This window comes from Lycorma delicatula, chromosome 1 (assembly GCF_047948215.1).
Source record: "Lycorma delicatula isolate Av1 chromosome 1, ASM4794821v1, whole genome shotgun sequence".
Classification (NCBI taxonomy): Eukaryota; Metazoa; Arthropoda; class Insecta; order Hemiptera; family Fulgoridae; genus Lycorma; species Lycorma delicatula.
This window is the reverse complement of record NC_134455.1, coordinates 390528598-390552790: the sequence shown is the minus strand read 5'-3', so window position 1 is coordinate 390552790 and position 24193 is coordinate 390528598. Positions and strand designations below refer to the sequence as shown.

Sequence of the window (24193 nt, the reverse complement as noted above, 5' to 3'; positions counted from 1 at the left end):
TGGTTGTTAACCCACCAAAAGTGCTTAAGAATGAAAAAGATTGAAAGGAAGGGTAGCAAATTGGAGTGATTAAATTTCCTCTATTTACTTTAGTTGTTACTTTCAATTTTTTTTTTTTTGTTTTTCCTTTCTAGTTATTACTTTCAGTAATATATGTATTAGTATTTTATATAAAATATTAATGTATTTATACTAATGGATAAACAGTAAGTATTACTATTACTCATAAAAATTTAGAGATCTCAGTTGATGCACAGGGTAGAAATGGATGCTGGACAATCTGTAGGATTTTGTCTTCTTATGTTTACCTACATTACACTGTTCCCTACACTGTACTATTAGCAGTACCATCACTACTTCAGACATCCTAGTTAGATCTACTGCTCATCTGTGTGTTTACACTATCTAAACTTTGATAAGTTATAATGAAATTAGAGTATGAAATAATATAAACTCTATCCTTTACAAACTGATGATTTTGCAACACCTGGGATGTTTCATTGAAACTGAAGATTATTTAAGTATAACGTTTAAGTTCTATCACAGATATTTAATTTCTTGATGTACTTACTAGTGGCTAATGACAATATGTGCTGATTGCACCTGTGAATATTTATTACAATTAAAGAAATAAATGAGAGTTAAAAAAAAATGTTTATAACTAAGAGGGTTTCTTAAGTAGTAATAATAAAATGTGATGAAGATCTGCTAATCTATTAACAAAAATAAAAAAATTATCTTTATTTCTTCTGAATCTTTCTTTATTAGATTGTAATGTTATAAATAGCTAAGTAATGATAACGTGTGTATAGTGTTTCAGTTGTTATATTAATAACCATATTGTTGAATGGTTATTAAAAATCATAATTCACACAGCTAATTTGTTTTAATTTTTTCAGCTTCAGAGCCACCATTACATGCACCACGTATATGCAAGTGTCAAAATGGTTATTGTGAAGAAGATAAAAATGGAGATTTGTATTGTAACTGCTTCCCAGAATTCAGAGGACAGTTTTGTGATATTTATATACAGCGTGCCAGAGTACCTGCACTTGGAAATATGGCTGCTCTTCTAATACCTTTAACATTGCTGTTAGTTGTTCTTGCTGCAGCTGCTATTTATATTGTTATAAGAAAGAGGCCGTTGTAAGTTTTCATTAATTTTTATTTTAACTATTAGTAAATATCTATTTAGTGTTTCCTACAATTTATATTTATAATAATTTTCATTCTGTCTTAGTTTTCCATCTCAGTTTTTTTTTTAATCTGTAAATATACATTGCTAATTAAAACTACAAATAAAATCGTTTACCCCTCTAATCCTTCTCAAAGTACATATATATATAAATAAATTATTAAAAAGTAAGGGATGAGGTGGCTGTATTTCTGCATACTCTATGGCTGCGCCAAGGGGCAGCAGGTTCTGAAAGTGGCAAGATAAGATTTTAATATCACGTTCCTAAAATAAATTAGATTTGCTGTTGAACAAAAAAAAAGGCATTTGAGGACACAATTTAATTAATTTAATAGTAAACACGCCTGTGTCAAAAAAAGTTTTTTTAGGGGAGATTTTTAGGGTATCTTGAAATAGGGCTTACGAAAAAGAAAATATAAACTTGTTTGGTTTTCCTTACTCAGTCCATTTGAAATGAATCAAATGTATTACTGTAGTATGAAACTTAATAATCAGTCAGTTTAGCTACATAAATCAATTACCTTTTTCAAGCTATGCACAGCTGATTTAATTTTTATTGTTTTTAAATGGAAATATATTAATTCATAAATGGATATAACTGTAATTCAGATTTATTTTGATGAACTAATTTTCACTATGTAGGAAACAAAATTATATAATTTTACATTAGTGTTCAATAACAGAGATGAGATTAGTTATTGATGCTGCGGGAGGAACAGTGCTTAGGTGGCACTATTTAATTTAGTACATCAAGTAATCAAAATATGTCAACAATAAAGAAAAAAACAAGCAACTTAATATTTTGAATTGGAAGATGTTTTCTTAATGTAACTTAACCAAAAATGAACAATAAGATAAATAAAAATGTTAAGATTTATTAAATAAAATTTGAATTTTCTGCCACTAAAGCATTTATAAACAAACACAATAAAATTGAGAAAAAATAATTTTAATTAGTCTTTTATAACAATACAAATGATAGCTGAATGGCTCACCTACCAAGTAAAAGGTAGTACTTTCAAAATGTGTTACTTGACTTTAGCATTTTAAAGAATTACAAAAAATTATTACAATAGTGAAAGGAACTTCTTTTTAGGAGTGTTATATGCATTAAACTATGTGTACATAAAATTAAACACTGTATTCAATAAATTTTATTTAACTGAAATTGAGTTACTGGTTTAATTATGTATTATATAATGCGGAATTATATTTTTAAAAATGAAGTACTTTTATTTCTTTATTTTGTGATTACTCTACTTTGTAACAAGCCATTAGTGTAAATTGCAGGTAATTAGTTGTTCTTGTCAAATTACACATCAGTCATTCTACAAGGAGTGATGTTAATTAAACCTGAATAACCAACCAAATTATAAATAATATTGACATCAAACCCTGTAAAGAAGACAATTGTAACAGTGTAAATGTATTCTATGTAATTTATCTTCTGAGAGATGGATTTTAACTATTAGTTTTCAAAACTTTTCTCATTAATGAGAAAGTCTCCTCCCTGAGAAAGAGTAGCAACTCTTTCATTATATACTTGTCTGATGTATGCATTACAATTTACAAAGGTATTTTAATATATCTGGTTCATTATTGCTGTAAAAGTTGGGTGTTATTTGAGTACGTTACGAAACATCTGTTTTGTTGTTTATTTCCTTTACAGCATTTCCTCAATATTCTGTAAGTTTTCAATACTTTGAAACAGTGCTACTTTCTTTTTCTCATATTTTCTCAATCAATAAAAACACTTTTAGCTTTAAAAAAACAGAAATATTAGAACACCTGTTAGAGTAGATGATCAACAAAATGCTAACTTCTTTACCAACTGACCAGTGATGTATCTAGATTATTTTACGATGTCTATACTGAAATATTTTAAATATCTTTAATAAGTAAGATGTCAGCAGAAATAAGAAAGAAGTAATAAAAGTAAGAAGTTAGTTGTTATTTGTGCATTAATAGTTGTCTAATGTATGCATTACAGTTTAAAAAGGTATTTAAATTTATCTGGTTACTTGCTTTTAAATTTTAAATTGCTTTAAAAGTTGTGTTATTTGAGTACAATGTTCAAAAAGTACAATGATCTAGAATGGAGAAGTTATTTTCCTTCATGTAACAAACCTAGTGAAGAATATTTTAATTATTTTATCTGGAATTGATATTTTTTGTTGTATTCAATATTTACCTTTGGTTATTACTGAGAATAACATACTCTATGTAACAAAATAATGCCATAGTCACTATTCTAATGTAATTGTTACAAAAAAATTAGTAACTTAAGAAATTGTTTCAACAAAAATTAATTTCATCAATAGCACGCATAGAATTTTTTTCTACAATTAGCAATTATTTTCTGTTTACAGTGGGAAAGGAACTGGCTTAGGCGGCCTAACTAATTCACAAAGCGTTTCCTTTAGACAAGGTACAAATGTAGAATTTGGTTCTCCTACTTTCTCTAGCAATGGTCCTCCAATTGGAGTAAGTTGCAGGGACTCAAGTCAGGGTAATAAGGTAGTCGAGGAACTAACTACAGGAATATTTTTCTTTGCCAAAATCTCATTAATTGAGAGTGCAGTGTGACAAGGTACATTGTCATGATGTAGCATCCAGTTGTCTTTGATGGCTGGTGTCAACTCTTTTCTGCAATCTTTTAAGAATTTCTCAGTAAACATTTTGATTTACAGTCTGTCATGTAAGCAAAAACTCCTTATGGACAATGCCATTACTATCGAAACAAATTAAAATGATTTTGATTTTTGATTTACTCATTTTTGCTTTTTTGGGATGTGGTGAGTTTGAAGTGTGCCACTCCTTGCTCTGGTGTTTTGTTTCTGGGTCGTAATCAAATATCAGAGATTCATCACCATAATAACATTTTTTAGAAAATCTGGATCAGTTTCAATTCGCCCTAGAAGATGGCGGCACACTTCCACTCTGTTATTTTTCAGTTCAACAGTGAGTCTTCTTGGGACCAATTTGCATAAATTTTTTCATGTCCAGTTGTACCTAGCTCTTGCTCCAGTACGCGTGCGCTCTGCTGGTGTGGTCCATTTTTCACCGGTACTCATGGGACCAAAATTTCAGTTTCAATATTAAATACAATGATGCTTGGTGGTCCATCTGAAAAAAACCACCAAATCTAGCCTTGTGAAGAGACCTCGATCAGCTTTGTCTGACGAGGATAAAAGTCCTACTGGAGAGAACTGCAAATCTTTAGACTTGAATTCTAAAAATATTAGATTCGTTGTTCTCCGAAATAGTCAGGAAGATGACTCCCTCCAACAGGTTTCACCTTTCTTAATAAACCAAACTATAACAGGTGCAAGTGGCTCCCCGAAGAATATCAGGAAATTACGTGACGGATCGATTCTGTTCGAAACATTCAACGATGAACAGAGTCGATATATCTTATGTCTCCGTAATATGGGTGGTATAAATATAAAGTGCAGAAAGCCACAAAACATTAAATACGAGCCGGGGTGTAGTTTTTTGTCGAGACCTTTTAGATATAGATATCACTGAAATAGTTGATGAGCTTTGCCACCATTGATTGAAGTGAAACGTATAATGAAACCGTAGAACGGAACGGAAGAACCGACACCGTCTCTTATACTAACATTCAATCTCCCCTGTTCCACCAGAGAAGATTAAAGTGGGTTACCTCTCGGATCGCGATGTAAAATAATGTAAACAGAAAACAAATAAAATTTTAAACACGTCGACTTTTATTAATAACAAAACAGATTAATTAAATAAAATATTTTATTAAAAAATACCATTCATAAAAGATAAATATTAATGCAACACAACCTCCTGGTTGTTCCATCCAATAAACAAAAAAATTGCGCAATAAAAATATTGTAAAATATAGTAACACTGTTGCAATGGTAATTTTAAAAGACTAATTATTATTATTATTATAAAATTATATTGCTCATACAAAAAAGGTGTAATACAACATTATTTTAGGACATTCAACAAAAATTTACAAAGAATGAAAAAATATAATTTCCTCAGAAGTAATATTATCTACTGTACAATAAAAATTCACAAAACATTGAAAATTAATAATAAAAAATGATAAAATAGCAGAAAAGTATTCTAAACTAAATTTTTCATTAAAAATAATTACTTGTGTTTTGAATAACATTTTGAATTATTTCCTCTGGTGTTTTCATAGCAGGTGTATGCCATCCTCTTTGTTAAGCTATAATAACAAGAATTTTCTTTTGGTTTTGTACCATCCATACCTATACATCTTTTTATAGTCTTACTTCAATATAGAATGCAGTGATCTATCTGTGTTTTTAAGTTGTGACCCTTTCTTGAATCCCAGTAAGCCTTAAAAATTTACTTCCGTTGTAATTCAGTAATTTTTTGATAACGGTTCATTTTACACATATACGGAGGCTTAATTTCTTTTGCAGCCACTTCTTTGCCTTTTTTATTTGATTGCTTTCACAAGCTAAGTATTTCTGTTTGCTAATATTGCAAGTCTACTGTTCAATTTTCTCTATCATTTTTGACCTTGCTGTTCAATAACCGTTTTAATTAATACCTTTCTCTTAGGTTTATGGATTTCATTCTCTGAATCAGATCTTACATTTGAAGATGGTACATAATCTTCATCCTCTTAAGTATTTTCAGTCACAAATACATGTCTTTTCTAACAAATGTGGCTCTGTAACTTGATCATTTTCAGAGCAATTGGGAGAAGCTGAGGTTCCCTCATGGACTTGTTCATTTGAATCATTTGAAAATAAACAATTTATTTATCATTTACATTAATTTTCTACAGCAAAATTTTTTTACCTATTTTTGCACAATTACAGTCTGAATAAACCGAAACCTTTATAATTGTGCAGCTAGTCAAAAAATGGAATATTTTATCGTGTTTGTTAATTAAAATTAACAATTTCAAAATACAAAATATTGAAAGCCTTCAAAAAACAAGAATAATTAGCGTAAGATCGATACAAAGCATTTACAGTAAGATTTTCCCAAATGCCAGGATAGAATTACCCACATTAAAGCACGGATATATATTATTATAACCAGCTGTGACCACAACATGGATAATGTGAATTTTATAGGTAATGTAATTTCTATAAAAAAAATTTTCCCTGATTTCTTTATTTACTTACTAATGATTCTTAACATATATTTAATCTTTTGTTTAAAAGCTGATTTTTCAATTTCAATTACTCAACAATCAATTTCATGATAAGCTGCATATTACTGGCCTAACAACTATTACTGGCAGAATAGGGGACCTAAAGGAAGTGGCACTAAGATTTTCATAATCTTTGACTGTTTCAGCGCGTGATGTTACAACTGTTTTAACTTTTTTAACATATTTTAAACGCTAATTAAAAACTATTATTTTAACAGACCATATCCCATTCAAGAGAATAAATATTATTATTAATAAATAATAAATTATAAATAATAATAATAATAATAATGAAATGTTTATTATTTATTTACTGATATCCTAATAAAAAAGACAGTTGGAAACACCATTTTACTATTAATTTTCCTTAGTAAGCCAGACATGGGAAGTTTCTTATTCTTGAGAGAAAAAAAATTGTAGCAAATAACTGTCTATGCTGTTTTTGTAGTCCTGTCAGCTCACCAACATACTACAATTATGCTTATGAGATCTAACAGACCAAGTTTTTTATCTTATATTCTATAATATACTATATTATAGAATATAGTATAATAATAATAATATAGTATATTGAGGGGTTTGTTGCTAAATGACAGAGCAAATAGTTTCAAAGGAAGTAATATATAACAAAGGATATAACAAAAAAAGTTTGTCAAATTAAAAAAGTTTTTTTTAATTTCATGATAAATATTGTCTTTCCATTTTTAGTTTTATTGGAAATTTCTCTACAAATACAATTTATAGAATATAGTTTACATTTTATATTTGCTCTAAAAAAGTGTATGTATGTATATATACATGGCCGTCACTAGACAACTAAAGAATAGATATCTACTTTCTTTAACATTCAAGTTAAGAAAACATTCAAGTAAAAAATTTCAAGTCAAGAAAGGCTGTCTCCTTTCTTTAACATGTATACAATAAAAGGTTTGAAAATATGTATGACTAAATCTTTTTTTCTTGATGTCCATTATATCATTAAAAAAACTTAATAAAAAAACATGATTGACTTGCCGCTCTTATTGCTGGCATTAATTGATACTCTTTTTTGTGAACAATCATTCTCTAGTTCATTAATTTAAAACCCTTCTTTTTAACTATGATCTTGCTTAAAAATTTATTTTATTTTTATGATGTAATTTTTTGATCTCAATTATGAAAAGAACACAACTAAATTGAAAGAGAAACATTAAATCACATGTCAATTTCATGATCTATTATGATCTTAAAAAGAGAAACTTTATTTTGCTTATTTATTCCTTTGTCACTATGAGGACTGAGAAATACCATCTACCTAAATAAATATTCAGAAAATGAAATCCTAGGAAAAATAACATTTTGAAAAGCCCACAAAAAAGAGAGATCATGTGTTTGGATTAATCTAAATCATTTCCTGTTAGTAAGACTGAAAAAAAATTAGTGTTATAAATAAAGCTCAAAAAAATAAAAAAATAAAAATAAAAATTAGAAATGATTGTCTAGAATATGTATTAAGACCTAGAATAAAGACCTGAAATAAAATAATTTTATCTGATTTTATTTACCCCATAGAGTTGTTTTTATGTAATCATATCTATTTCTTAATTTTTTTTTTCAAAAATAAATAATACCTGTGGTAACAATCTGCAGTGATAGCAACTCCTGGATTATTGTTGTAGAGAGGAATTGTAAATTTAAGTGTACCTGGAATCATACCAGGAACTTATACCACTGTCAGATAAAACTGAATAGGGCAATCCTGTCTTGAAATATTGAAAAGAAAACTGTTAGAATTTTACAATAAAATTTAATAGTTACTGAAATATTACACAATTCTGTTGTATCATAATCTAGGATAAAGAACAATCATTTAAATTGAATATTTGTGGAGGACATTTAGAAACATTAGTATGAAATGGCTAACTGGAAATGGAATATCTCTGAATTCAGTTATTAACTCAAGCATTGAATACGTGCGTGAATTGCTGCTGTTATTCCAAGACATCCTGATACATCATTTATAGAACTGAATTCATCCATGCGACCACATTTTCTTAAAACCAGAGATTGATTTCTGTTTCACAATAATGTAGTGCAGCTCACGTGGCCAACATTGTTTGGCAGTTTTGTTAGTCAAGATTGGTTGAAGTCATGATGTCCATGAAGGGGAAGCGGTACAAGTTGATAGAAGACAGTGTTACAGGTTTCAAAGTTTTGGAATTGCCCTTTAGAAGTGCTTTCAAACAGGTTTCTCTAGGGCTGTAGGTGATATTTATATCTGATCTAAATGTTGAACTGCTTTAAACTCTTGTTGAAGGGAGACTACGTAGAAGCTTTAAAGCGAATGAATTTTTTCCAATGGTTTTTTTTGTTGTTTTTATAGCTTTAGTCCTGGAATTTTGTATAGTCAGACTATATTTTTTTAATAATCTAATAGCTACAAAAATTTAACAAAAGCATCATATAAAGGACAAAATGTCATTCTCTGATAATAGTTAGTACTTGCCGTTCGGATAGATTACACAAAATACATATTAATTTGCAAAATGTTTCCTTGATGATAAATAAAGAAGGAAACTTTGAAATTAAGTATTTACCTAAGAGTTCATAATTAAGTTATATTATGTTTTAAGTCTACAACTTAAGCATTGTCATTTAACATATTTGATTTATATATCTTTGTTTTTAAATACCACAGATCGAATAACTAAATGATTAAAAAACTAAATGAACTATAAAGATAGCTTTCTAAATTTTTGATAAGTAATAACCTGGCTGACATTCTCGCCCAGAATAATATAGTATCTAATTTGTTTTAAAAAAAACTATATAATGTGATCTCAAAACTTCAGTGCTGCTGTAGAAATTAAGTAGATAGCAAAATGTTTATTTTAAAAAGGGCAGACCCAATGTATGAGAGATCTCTGAAAGAATTTGTTAGCAATTTGTTACACAGCTGCCATAAGCACATTAAAAAAGAAAAATCATTTTAAAAAAAAAATTTGGTAGTTATTGCGCCTCAACTTTTTCTGCGATTACTTTTGTTCTAATGAGCACTTAACCTCCTATTATTTCCATAGTGTTTTATGTATTTTCTTAATATTATTTACTTCCATAATATTTTGTAATTTTAATTTCCTCACATCAATTTTTTTTGGAAGAATCTGGAGTAAACCTTTTTTCCATTTGCATTTTTTATCGAGAATTAAGTTTTTACTTGAATTATTAAGTGGTTGTAAAAAGACATCATTTCTACGGTAAGTTTTTATCATATTCTGTATTTTTGTTAGTAGTTTTTCATTAATCGTATTAATTTTTTTTATAGCTTAGAATTATGACATTGTGATTATTTGTTCTGTTTTTAATGTGATATAAACTAATAACAAAATATATACTCCTGATGAATATTTTTATAATCATAGTAAGTGGACTAATTTTTTAAAAGTAAATGTAAAAGGCATTCTTTACTTAATAAAAGGCAGTAGGTTATTGTTTTATATTCGTTTATTGTTTTTGATGTTGCCCACCCTTTGTAAGATGGTCAAATGCGTGCACACACATACACACACACACAACAAAGAAAGAATAAGTAGCTTTAATAAGACGATAAAAATTGAAGCTGTGAAAGAATATTATAGCTTGACAACGTCAGTTAACCTTGTGAATGCTGTATACAAAATGGCTTCTGGAGAGTTGAAAACCAATACTTATTATTCCACCTTAGAAAAACTTATTGGTTCATATATAAACAATATGAAGGAAACAGCAGACTATATATGATTGATTATATTACATCTGTCAATGATGAGATGAATGAAAACAAATACTATAAAAATATCAGAAGGCTATAAATGCAAGCAGTGACAGGGAATTTGGAGAACAAGAAATAACGACAATCTTGTAGAAAATGAATCTCAGAAAAGCATCAGGATAAGATGGTCACCAAGTACAATCCTACTGAATCTTTACAAAGTTACTTATATTTATTACAGTGTTCATAATAAATGGCTTAAAGGTGTCGTTTCCCAAAACAATGGAAAAGAGCCAGAGTTGTACCAATCATAAAGCCTGGAAAAGAGGCTGTTACAGAAGTCTCAAAATTCCGTGATGTTAATTGGTTAAGTGCAGGAGGGAAAGTAATAAAAACCTCTTATAGATAAAATAATGCATCCTCTATTATTATAAAAGATAATGAAAATCCTATGATTTCACTCCTCAAAAAAGCATAACAGTTGCGGTTATTAATGTTAAGAATTCATTAAATCTGGTCTTATGGAAAGGAATAAAGTTGAAAGTTGAAAGTGATAGAAATTGGTCTTAATTCCAAATTACACGGCAATCTCTCAGGAGATGATTCTATAAGAAAAAAAGTTCACATAAACTTAGGTCAGAAAACTGTTCGTTAATGAGTTTCAGCTCACGAAACAATCAGCCCTGCTTTCTGGTTTGTGAAATTAAACTATACTAAAATTCTTGGGGTAAAAATCAATAAGTAAATTTGGTGCTTTCTGGCTTTTGATCTAAGAAATTGCATAAAAGTAGCCCCAGACCTGTATCTCACTTAGGTTTTAAGAAAATGAGTGTAAAACAAAAACAAGTTTGTTGGAATATACCTTTTTATAGGTTAGGAACAAAATAACTTTGTTAATTTACCAACAAACAAATAAAAATTTGTAGTTAATTATGCAGAGAATGTAAATTCAATTAAAATGTCCAATAAATAAATGTATTTAATCTTTCTAGAAGCTACTTTGGTAAACAAATAACTGTATTGAGTATGAATAAATTTATTTAGAAAGAACAGTAAGTAAAGGATGTCCTCAGGGATCCTGCCCTGGGCAGGGTTTTGGAATATTTACTACAATTCACTACTTTATTTAGTGAGAAATTCAAAAGTATTTACAGTTGCAGATGTTTTAATAATTCTGACATCACAATATTTGTGGCAGAAAACTTTGCAAATATAGAAATGTAAAATTGCAACCTGGGCAAAAAACAATAAAGTAAGTTTTAATAAACAAAAGTCTTTAAACAAAAATTTTAGTTTTATTAATATGTAGAAGAAACACGTCATAAGAAATAAGTGTATATCTGAACAATTGAAAACTGGCTCAAGTTATTAATCTTAAATATTTAGGAATAATAATTTATTGCAAATTATCATTTGAAGTGAATATAGAGTATGTAACAGCAATGAGCATGCAGTAATTAACATTTTATCAAAATCAACAAAACTATTTTTGGGTCTCAAAGGTGAAATGCTGAAAACAAGTTACAGTAGAAGTAGCTTATAAAGAGGTAGTTTGTAACAAGAATCCGGTTGTAACAAGCAAAAATTAAAAAAGATTGGTTGGTTTATTTTATTAATGTAAAGTTTGTTTTAAACGAGCTGATAATGAAGTTAGAAGTCTGTTATGAATGTAAAATTTGTTCTCTGAGTAATTAAAAACACAAGTGATTTTAAAATACAAGTACAGACATTAAATGTTAATTGTTAGTACTGTACGTTTATAATATTGAATGTTATAATGATGTTATTAAATTATTAGGGAGGCAATGACCTCTTCAAAGTAAGTGAAAGTGGGTAATAAGAAATAATCCAGATACAGTAGTAAGCCACATACAGTTTTGAACTGGCTATTTCTTGATTCTGGGAATTTCCACTTCTGCACTATTCTGAAGTTCATACAGGTAGTATGACAATGGGAAGTGTGAGTAATTTTGCAGTCTAATACAGAGAGTTTATTCTTAATATGGTTTGTTGCTACTTTGTTCAGTATATTCGTGTGCTTTAACTTTGGTTGAAGTCTGTGTATATTCTGTGAGCTTCTTGTGATGGTTTTTGACAAACTTTTATGCACAGAAGTAATTTCTGGTGTTTTCCATGTGCAAAAAATTAAAAATTATTAAGCGATTAGAAAACAGCTGATATAATTTTGATATGTGTTACGCTTGGACTTTCCATTTTCTCTCTCTCAATGATTTGGAAGAGCCGTGATAAATTTTGATAAGGATAGCTTTTGAAAAAATCAGCCTCAGGTTAAGAAGATAAGACTGAGAAAATAATTTGAACAAAGCTCTTATAAGTGGTTTAATGCAAAGAGAATTAAAAAACATTCTCGTTAATAGACCCATTTTGAAAATTCAGGCAGAAAAATTTGCTGACCAGCTAGGATACAAAGAGTTTTTTTTGTAGTGGTAGTTGGTTGAATCGATATGAAATTGTTATTTGCAAAAATTAGCAGTGAAAAGACAGTGTAGATAATTCTGATATTAGCAGTGGAGTGGGTTGTAAATGGCCAGTTATAAAATTGGATTATGAATGGGAAAATATATTTAATGCTGAAGATGATGGGACTTATTTTATAAATTAACACCGGACTAAACATTTAAATCTAAAGGAGACAAATGTTTATGTGAATTGCATTCAAAAGTAAAGCTTTACTGTTCTGTGTTTAAATGTGACTAGAACAGAAAAAAGAAAACAATTGATCATTGGAAAATCAAGAGATCCCTGTTTTAAGAATGTCAAAAAACCTCCTTCTGGTTAAGTACTTAGTAAAGTCAATACAATTTTTGAAGCTGAAATTCAGAATTGGGATTGCAAACAGAAAAAAGATGTTTTACTACTAATTGAATTTACTGTTGCAAAGCTGCCACCGGCAATTCAAGGCCTATCCTCAGTAAACATCTGTTCGATTGAGATGTTTACTGATATTACAATTATTTGACTGCGTAGAAGGAAAATAAAGATTTTATCGAAATGTTTTAGTTGCCATCAGATTAATCAGCAGAGGATGGGTAATTGTATCTTCAGTTACAATCATAGTTGTTTCAAAAAATCCAGTCTTGCTACAGTTGTAATTTTTTGCAATTCTCCGACCGTCGATTCCAAAAAAAGTATTTTAACTGGACTAATGTGGATGATTATGTCTATGCTGACAATAATGTGTTAAGTACTGAAAGTCCAGCAGATAAAGAAAAAAATATTGAAGTGAAACAAGGCAAGTTAGCAAAACTGAAAGTGAAAATAAAGATGGCTCTATGACTAAGAATCCAGTTATTTCCACTGTGCAGTTCAATATAGTTTAGAATTGCTTACAAAATTTTGTGAAAAAATATGTTGGTAATAAATTTATAAAAAGATTAAATATTTAAAAAAGTTGTTTTGATGATTTTGGGTATAAAAATAAAAAGTAAGCAAGCAACTAAAGACAATTTTTTTAAAGTTATATTAAAAATATATTAGCCTATATAGTATTGTGTATACTGATCATACGTTGTAAGCTGTTAAGGTTACAGTGTTTGAAAATTACCTCTCGCTAACAAGCATCCGGGTTAACGAACACATACTGCCAGGCCCTTGAATCTTGTTAACAGACTTTCACTGTTTAAAGGTATAATTTTACAATTGTTAAATTACACCCTTAAAGCAAGTAATGACTCTTATGGAACACCAGTTTGGGCGGAGGTTCTGTAAATGAGTTACATTAACAAAGTTCAAATACTAATTAACATAAAATTTCAAAGACATTTAGGATTATTTCATTCGAAGCATTATGCATCTTTACAGGTTAAACGCCAATAATAATTAAAATATAAGAGATGTCTAACGTATATAAAAAAAAATTAAAAAGAAAAGGATGCAGGAGCCATATAAAGTTGATTTGGAAACAAGGCTAGACCAGCAGACATAATTTTAAATAAAGAAGTAGATGAGAGTGAAAAGTGCTCAGTAGAAGTATACACAGGCAGTAGTAAAACTGCAAGTGGTGTTGGTAAAAGAAAGAGATGTTTTGAGGCGTATTGGACGGGAGGCCAAGGTTCACATTGGACTGTAGCAAGCAAGCAAGCAGGTAATGACTCGTGAACAATATGAATTCTGTACAGATACATCTTTAAACACTTATGTAATGCTGTGCGAGCACTACCAATGGAGAGATCTGACTGGTTAGATAGGTGTACATAATTCTTGGGACTAATATGCAGCTTGCACATTGATCAACTTTTCTGGTGTTAGCATTTTCAGTCAACCACTTTTGGCTGCTTCTGGCATATTCCCTGTCTCTTGGATCTTGTACAGCTGCTTGATGGAGGACTTGTTTGGTGCATCCGCACTGTACTTTTCTGTGAAGGCATTTTGAATCTGCGTATAACTGGCACATGTTAATATATATTGGGAGACAATGAATATTCTTTGCTGTATCATGTAAACCCATTTTTCTTCAATTTAACCTGCAATGAAAGAAGGGAACATTCTTCCATAAGTTTGTGTCACTTTTTGAACACTGTAGAATAGTATTGCTAGTGAATGTTAACATAATTTTTATTATAAATTAAAAAAATTAGTAGCATCATTTTTTTTTATTATGCTAATTTTGTTATATGCATGTAGATTATTTTGGCAAGTTCTGCATTTTCAAATTGATCCTTTTTGTGTTCATATGCATATTCAAGTATTTAACACTTGATATTTTGAGAATTTAAAACAAATTAACCTGATTATTGAGCAAGTAAAATATATATTTAATACTAAGTATTATTAAAATAAGTGTATATAATGTATACAAATGTCTGTTTTAAATTTGTGTGTAAAAATTATATTTTAAATTATGGGATAGGAAACATTTAAAAATTGCATTGTAGTAAGAATTACAGTATATAAAGCATATTTAAACTAGTATAGTTTCAAAAAAAAAGAAAAAATGTATTGTAATGAAACGTGTGGATAAATAAAATTTATACATTACAATTTTTTCCAAAATTTGTATTTTTGACAGTTGTTATTTGAAGGTTAAAGGAATCTGTTTACTTACTGTCAAACTAAGGCATGCACTACCACATCTTTGTTCAGAATTCAGAAATGTTATACGCTATAAAACTATAAAAAGAATATAGATTTATAAAAAATTTTTTAAATATAGACAAACTAACAATGAAATCAACGCAAAATACAAAATAAAGAAACGTAAAAAATAAGCAAAACAGGCACACAAACTATCTGTTATCATCATCCATACAAATATAAACAGATTACTGCATTAGCAAACTGATTCTGATATCTATTAAGAAAATTTAACAAATAATTTCACAAACATTTTAAGAAACTGACAGAACGTAGTCCCAAGTTTACAGCAGTGTAAATATCAACCTTTAACAGAAATGAGGATATGACTACTTCACAACTAGTAATATAAAGAACAGTATCACTCAAGACAAGAATTTTATTTAAAATTCTAAGAATGAAATATTACATCTTTGTTCAGAATTAAGAAATTAAAAAAAAGGCCAGCAAGCGGTTAGTAGTAATTTTCCTTTATAGCATCATTGGAGAATCGTTTTCTGATACGTAAATTTTGAATAATTTAACTTTTCATTCACAGTCTATTTTTGTTTTCATCTGAAGGTTAAAAAATGAAGGTCGTAGAATATGATGTTATATCGACCAGTACATCTGTGCAGCAAGATTGTGTTTTGCCGATCGATTTTGTAAAGGATTTAAATGATTACTACCAATAACATTGATGATGCTACTTTAATAGCTTTCTGTTTGTAGTACTGAACTTAAAAACATTAAAGAAACTTATCACTTTGTTAGCTATTGGCTTCTAAGGCCCCTGATTTGACAGCACATGGGTACTGCTGTCATTCCTCTTTGTAATAGATGATTAAAATGTGCATATTTAGTATTCAGGACCTGTAGATTGGCATCGCTATTTAGAGAAAATATGTTTAGAAAGCTGCAGAAGTGTTTGTGCTAAGTATAAAAATTAACTTTCTGATGTTATTGTGAAGGAAGTAAACGTAATTGTTTAATTCTTAACTTGTATATATTTTAGTAACTAAAATTAGTTATAACAATAAATATTTTTAAGATTTCTTTTTTTGTTTCAATAAAAACCTTTCTTAATCTTTTATTTTATTTGTTTAAATATTTTAACTTTTTTTTTTTGATATTAGTTCAAATTGAACAGCAATCCCGATCACAAGTAGTAAATATAATCTGTAGTTTCACCTTCTTCTTCACAAAGTAGTATCTCTGAACATGCTAAGAGTACACCATCTGATAAGCAAACACCTCCCCCACAGGCTAGTGGATTTAGTATGCCGTCGCAGAGAGTTAGTTCTCAACAGAAGCCACTGGGAAAAGATATTAGTAAGTTGTTTTGGTATCTATATATGTTGTTTTGTTATCAGAAGTTAATGAATATGGAAATCACAGTTTTTGTCTGTCATTGAATTGCTTATTAAAAACAGTTTTGTAATTTTACTTGAGCACTTTATTGCTTCAATTTTCGTACTAAATTTTTGTTTTTTCACTAAGCAATGAAATGAAGCTTAATCATAGTATTAAATAGTAATCATAATATTGAATATGATTTAAAACATTTAATATGTTTTTTAAATGCATGTGCACGTACACAAACAATCAATCACTCACTCACTCTTTCTTCATACACACACACACACACACTCACTCACACTCACTCACTCACTCACTCCACTATCTCACTCACTCACATTCGTTTATTTTGTGCGTTTTGTAATTGCTAAAAACAACTTACTAACACCAAAATAACGAGCGTAATATAAATTTGCTAAATTATATATTAGTAACTGTTTGATGTGTAGGCTTCCGGGTCTGGGTTATGGTTAAATCACAAGGTATTTTTCACAGATATGTAAACAGTTTTTGAAAATAATACTGTACATTCAATTTTTATGTATCTGTATGATAACAATCATACTTACCAAGAAAATCCTGAAGATTCTTGTGGTCTATTTAACTTGATGCATACCAATTTTAAAATTTAAAAAAAAATGTAAGCTTGAATTTTTTAATGTTTTACAAAAAAATTTTAGCACAGATTTAGAAAACTCCCCCAATTTAAATTTGAGGAAAACACATTTATAAAATACACTATTTGTGAATAAAATAAAAAAATGGATCTCTTATATGCATTATTTACAGATCTACGCAGTTCAACTGTTCAACATTTATGTTTAGGAAAATACTCTGCATGGAGCCCCTTGTTATATATGTAGTGCATTACAACTATGTCTGAGGTATTCCTTTTTCCTTTAGCAGTACATACACAGCATCTTCATTACTTTCTTGTAGGAAGTTTTTTAAACCTGGAGAGTCTTGTGGTTGATCTGGAATATTTTTCAACTGGAACCATTTCTTTGATATCTCTTTGACAATGTCTACAATGTACGCAAACCTGGATTTAATTTTTTGTCCCTCTGCAGATTTATTATGTTTCTTATATAAAATATAAGAATTGAGGACTGTTTTCCCATGATAAAAACAACTTCCAGCAGTGTAGGGTTCTCCTTTCGTCGAGGTAATAACATGTCAGATGTGTCAAATCTACCCATAAATTGATTATATTTGTGGACAATATTAACTTTGTTTACCGTTTCTTCTTGCTTGTAACTAATTTTAAATTTACTCATTTTCAGGGATTGTATCACTAGATGGTTTATATTCACTTAAACTATTGTCAAATAAATTTCCAATTTCTTGGTTGTTAAGACCAGAATGTGGTAGAGCCATATTACAAATTATGCACAAAATAAATTAAAACTATGATTAGTGAATCTGTATTATGCAAAATTAAAAAATAACCATTTGAGTAAATTCACATAAAATGATGAATTATCAAAATAAATATTAGAATGAAACTACTATTTTCATGTATATTCGACGACATAACCTGAAATGGTAAATTAGATGTTGAATATTGTTAAAATGTTTGTAATCTAACCCCATATTCGATTTATCGATCGTATCAAATTAGTTATTCTTTTAGCTTTGTAAAGTATACATATACACTTTCTGTTGGTGAAAATAACGACTATGTATTAGTTAGAAAGTAGTAACAGCATGTTAGTATTGTACACATTTTCATAAGCACCGTAGGTAACAATGTATCACGTTACTTTACGCTTACAAGGGTTAAGGTATTCAAATCTACTGATTCATCATCAGTTATAAAATAATCCTCAGATAATATATTACTATTGTTACAAATATGTAGTTGTCATGACCAACTAATTACAAATAATGACTTAATAAGCTACAGCTTAAGTCAAATGTGTGATAATTGATATGTTGCTAATAATTTTTGTTCAAAATTTACCTGTTATTCATAAGCAGGTTTTCGTAAATAAATAATTTTTTCAACATTTATTAAAGCTCATTGTTATTTACTTATTTCTAATATTTCTACATTTTTTATTATATGTCAGTATATAATTAGGTGCAGCTACTTTTAAAAATCATCAGTTTTTGTAACTGAAAAAAATTCTAAAAACTTGCTACTTTTAGCAATGTATATTATTTTAAATTATTGTAAACTCTATAAATATTATTAATGTCATTTCCTTAATGATTAAAATATTTAAAGAAAATGTTTATCAGAGATAAGAAATTATATTACATTATTGCATGTATTAACATTATATTGCATTAAAAATGTGGTTAAGAATGACTAATAATGTTGTCTGTGTATCTTTCCACAGTATTGTTTTAAATACAGTGGTACCTTGAGATACGAATGTCCTAACATACGAATGTTTTGAGATTCAACATGAAATATAAATATAAATATAAATATAAATTCTAAAATTTATACCTCGACATACAACGAAAAATTTGAGATACGAATTTGCGATGTGCGATAATCACATAGGTGATCCCTAGATGTCAGAGAGTTCGCTCAGCTTTTCCCCCGCCGCTTCTGCCCGCTATGTCGCTCTGTTTGGTTGTTGAGACCAGAGTCCTCTGTATGGCCGCCACAACGTGTTATTTGCTTTGTTTGTGCCTGTTTATCGTGTCATTTTGGATAGTATATATACTGTACTCTGCTTATTTTGTTATTTTAACCATGGATCCCAAAGTTAAAGACAAAACTGGTGAAAAGAAAAAGCCTAAGAAAATGATCTCACTGGAAGCGAAACATGAAATTATTGCAAAGCATGAGCGTGGCGTTCGTATCATCGACTTGGCAAATGAGTATGGCCGCAATCCTTCTACAATATCCACGATCATCAAGCAGAAGGAAGCGATAAAGAAGCTGCAGTCTTCCAAAGGCGTCACCATTATTTCAAAGCTACAAATTAATATACATGATGAGATGGAACAGCTACTTTGATTATGGATTAAGGAGAAGCAATTGGCAGGTGACTCTGTTTCTGAAGCGATTATTTGTGAGAAGGCTGGCGCCATCTTCCAAGACCTCAAGCGTGATGTAACCGAGATGGATGGAGAATCATCGCAAGGCGGTGAGGGTTCAAAGCTAGTCGTGGCTGGTTTGACAATTTTAAGAAACGAAGTGGCATTCATTCAGTTATTCGTCATGGAGAAGCATCTAGTGCAGATATTAAGGGGGTGAAAATTTCATTAAGGTTTTTGAAAAAGTCATTAGTGAAGAAGGATACCTATCGCAACAAGTGTTCAATTGTGACGAAACAGGGTTATTTTGGAAAAAAATGCCTAGGCGCACGTTTATCACGGCTGAAGAAAAGTTTACCTGGCCACAAGGCTATGAAAGATAGGCTAACGCTTTCCCTTTGCGCTAACGCTATTGGGGACTTCAAAATAAAACCGTTGCTAGTATACTACTTGGAAAAGCCAAGGTCTTCAAAGCTTATAAAGTTATGAAAGAAAAATTACAAGTTCTGTGGCATGCAAACAGTAAAGCATGGGTGACCCGTCAGTTTTTTATTGAGTGGATGAACATAGTTTTTGGACCTTCAGTGAAAAAATACTTAATTGATAATGGTCTACCGCTTAAGTGTGTCCTTCTGTTGGATAATGCTCCCGCTCACCCTCCTGGCCTTGAGGATGACCTTTTAGATGAATTTAAATTTATCAAAATTGTCTATCTGCCACCCAATACAACGTCTACCCTTCAGCTCATGGATCAACAAGTTATCTCCAATTTTAAGAAACATATAAATTGAATTATTTTTAAAGTTAATTTATTTTAACAAAATTTGCATGAAGATAAATTTTAACAGATTTCAAAAATGGTCCCATATAAATTTTAATGAAATCCAATGATAATATTAGGAAAAATACCAAAGCCCCTGATTTTTTTAGTGTATGTTATGCATTATCTGTCTGCGATGTTAGTAAACCAGTTTTGATAGTTTTTTTTTTTTTTTTAATTGAAAGAATATGCTTTCAGAATGGTCCCATATAAATTTTAACCAAATCCGATGATAATCTTAGGAAAAACTAAAAAACTGAACCTCTTGACACCCTTAGCTGCTGACTGCTTGCAGCAGTACTGTGTTTCTCTGTTTCCTGTATGATCAGGATATTAATAACTATCTATATTATCACTGTTTAGTCTCTGTGGAGATATCATGGCATTTCTTTTTCTATTTTACTTCCGTAAACAATCATTCCTTTTTTTCCTTGGCTACTTTCCTCTAAACTACATTCAAATATTAAATCTACATTTAATATTTATATAAAATGGTAAAAAAGTCTATTATTCCTAATTGCAATATTATTATATATATTTATGTTTATATTATCTAATAATAAAGGTACTAGATACTACTAAAAATTGTGAAATAAAATATTTATAAAAAATAAAACTAAAAACCAACTTCAACAAATAATAGTACTATAAAGTTACTAACAATTATATTTTTATTTATTATTAAATAAAGTATTTACAACAAATAAATATTTTTGAAGTCTGTGCCAGCGAACGCCAGATAAACAAAATAAAAACCTATGATCTATATAATACAAATCCTACTTCAAACAATGCAAAATTGGTAGTAGAAGTTTTACTACAATAAAATGAGATGTACAAAAATATACAACGATAAAATGTGACATACAAAAATATAAGAAAACTTTTCATAAATGCATAGGTACATATATTATTACAAAGTATATATGCCTTAGCGAAATGTGAGGTGTGATCATGAGATGCTCTTTCTTTTATGCTCTTGAGATCCCATTTTACATGTGGAATCCTGTTTAGTTGCCTAGTGGTTGGTTGAGATACTCACTTTACATAACTTTATGTTTAATTTGTGTGTTGGTTGGCGCCAGCTTCAAAAATAGTTATTTGTTGTAAATCATTTTAATTTAGTTAATAAATAAAAGATATAATTATTCGTATTTTTTTAATACTATTATTTGTTGAGGTCGGTTTTTATTTTTATTTTTTATAAATTATTTTATAATAATGTAATACTACGATGATTAATTATTACACAGCATTATTGCTATAGTACAACTGTATTATTTAATGCAGCAATAAAGTACAAACATTATTTTGGAAAATGTTTCGATGAGTTTATATAATATTGACATTGTTATGGTTAGATATGCATTGTATTTATTTTGTAATAATTAAAGTGAAAATAGTAAAATGATATGTCATGCTTTATGCAGTTACAAAATATAAAACCTTTTCTAAAAACTAAACCAAAGTTCTATTTAAAAGTAGTTCTCTAGTTACATCACTACAAGACTTTACCAGTTTATAGTCTGCCTAGTAGACTAATTCACTACTCACCAACTAGGCTGAACATTCATAGATAAAATATACAAGCAAGTATGCTAATACTATATAATATGCTCCTATACTATATAATATTATATACTATATAATATGCTCCTATACTATTTAGATTAAATAATGAATTTTAATTGTACAATTTTATACTTTTTTCTAATGCCTTATCACCATCATGAATAGAGAGTTTTCCATATCATTTAGTGTTAATTAAACACATTTTCCACATGTAAAATTGTCACCCACCAATAAATTATATTTAATGCAATTAAATGTTAAGGAAGAAATATCAGATGGCAGAGGATATTTTAACATGCATCTGAAACCTGAACCTGAACTTCTTTTATGATAGATTGGAGTACCATATATATTTTTCTACTTGATGCTTTTTTATTCACAAGAAATATTTGTTTACTTTATTTTATTAATTTAAACATAGGATTGCCTAAAACATTTTGTAACTATCGAATATCGATAACAATCAGTTGTTGAAAATGCATTTTTTCTAGTTAACTTCAGTTTTCTGGATCTTGCACATAATTACTTCAAAACAGGTAATATATAGAAAATAGTATTGATGGCTCCATTATTGCACAATTCTTTGCAAGCAAGTCCAAAATCAGAATGTACATTCACCTCTTAAAATGTCCAATAATGTGGCTTTTTATTCTAGAATAATAAACAAACATTCAGTAATGGGTTTTTTTTTGGGCTGGACTAATAGTCCATGGAACATGGTGAAGTATTAATAACACACTTCATTGTTAAATTGCCTTCTCATTTTTCCATGTACACATTGCAAAGAAGTAAAATGTATCTAATAAAAATAGATGCTAAATAAATCCATGTGAAATCACAAACAGATCAAAGTACAAGGTTTGATAAAAAAAATATGTGGAATTTTAGTTTTTCTCAAAAAATCTTTTGTTCATCAATATTGATTTTATCACCTTCAAAATACTCCTTTTAAGGTATACATTTTTGCTAGTGCTTTTGCAATTTTTGAGCATCTTTGCAATGGAATTTCTGGTATGGCGTTTAGTTCCTTCAGATGATCTATTCAGTGTTGTCAAAACATCTCATGGTTCTTTTCAGCTTGGAAAATAGAAAGAAGTTACAGGGGGCCATGTCTGGCAAATACAGAGGCTGAGGCATCATAACAGTGTTATTTTATTCAATTCATGAACAAGCAATGAAGTGTGAGCAGGTGCATTATCATGACACTTGGCAAAGCACCCTGTTGTCTCATCCCCCTCTCCTCTGCCATGAGACTCTGGGGCAGTATCCTGGTGATGACAAACACAGCCTCGCTGGAAACTGTCCAATAGGCATGTGCGATCTGCAAAGCCAGCATCCGCTGCAAGCCATCAAGGAGCTCCCTGGCCTGCCTAGTACTAAGACCCCCTAGCCCAAACCGGTACCCCGTACAGACAGACCAAGCATGCCACTGAAGCAAGAAGTCTCCTTCTTCTGGTGGATTGATGGATGGACCACCCCAATTCTGTATCAGCTTGGCTAGGGCATTAGCTTCTCCTAGCCTTGTTTACTGTTTCTCAGACATGCTCCTGGAACAACCTTTGATGGTCAAGCCACACTCCAAGGTATTTTACCTTACATGAGGTCAGGACTTCGGTTGCACCGACACGTAATGTGATGGGGTCAAGTTTACATTTCCTAGCCATGACCACTGCCTCAGTCTTCTGCTTTGCAAGCTTCAGTCCCCTCATAGCCAGCTGGTCGTTCACCATACAGATCGCCGTAGTGCCCTGCTTTGTGACTTCCAGTTCTGTTTTGCCGACAACCAGTGCCAGATCACCTTCCAGGTACTTGATCCTCAGCACACCATCATAAGCAATATTCCAGAGCAAAGGGCCGAGTACCGACCCCTGTGTGACACCACATACCACCTCATATGTAACTGACAGCCCCTCCATGCTGGCAACCACAAACTTGTTACTCAAGTACTGGCCAACCAACCCCCTGAGGTACGCACTCACGCCACGCACCTCAAGCTCATCCATAACAACATGCCAGGGCAGGCTATTAAAGGCATTTTCAACGTCTAGGAGGATAACAACCGGTATGCTCCTAGTCTGCCAACTGCATGTGGCAGCCTCATTGACCAGCTACATCACTCAGTCGATAGCATCCACCATGGACCTGCCTATTTGGAACCTGAACTGGTTCACACTTAATCCTACCCAAGCTTCCAACTCAGTTGTCAATCTACCTACAAGGAGGGGCTTGAAAAGTTTGTTGAGCATGCTTAACAAACACAGTGGGTGA

General features: G+C 30.2%; 1 protein-coding gene across 1 annotated transcript in view; it reads left to right on the top strand.

Moving 5' to 3' along the window:
- Positions 1–8267, top strand: part of LOC142317994 (uncharacterized) — a 483222-nt gene extending 474955 nt beyond the window's left edge. Inside the window, exons 9-11 of the mRNA XM_075354528.1 lie at positions 900–1146; positions 3565–3679; positions 8208–8267. Of these exons, the coding sequence (XP_075210643.1) occupies positions 900–1146; positions 3565–3679; positions 8208–8267 (422 nt within the window). The remainder of the gene's footprint in view (positions 1–899; positions 1147–3564; positions 3680–8207) is intronic.
- Positions 8268–24193: the final 15926 nt, after the last annotated feature.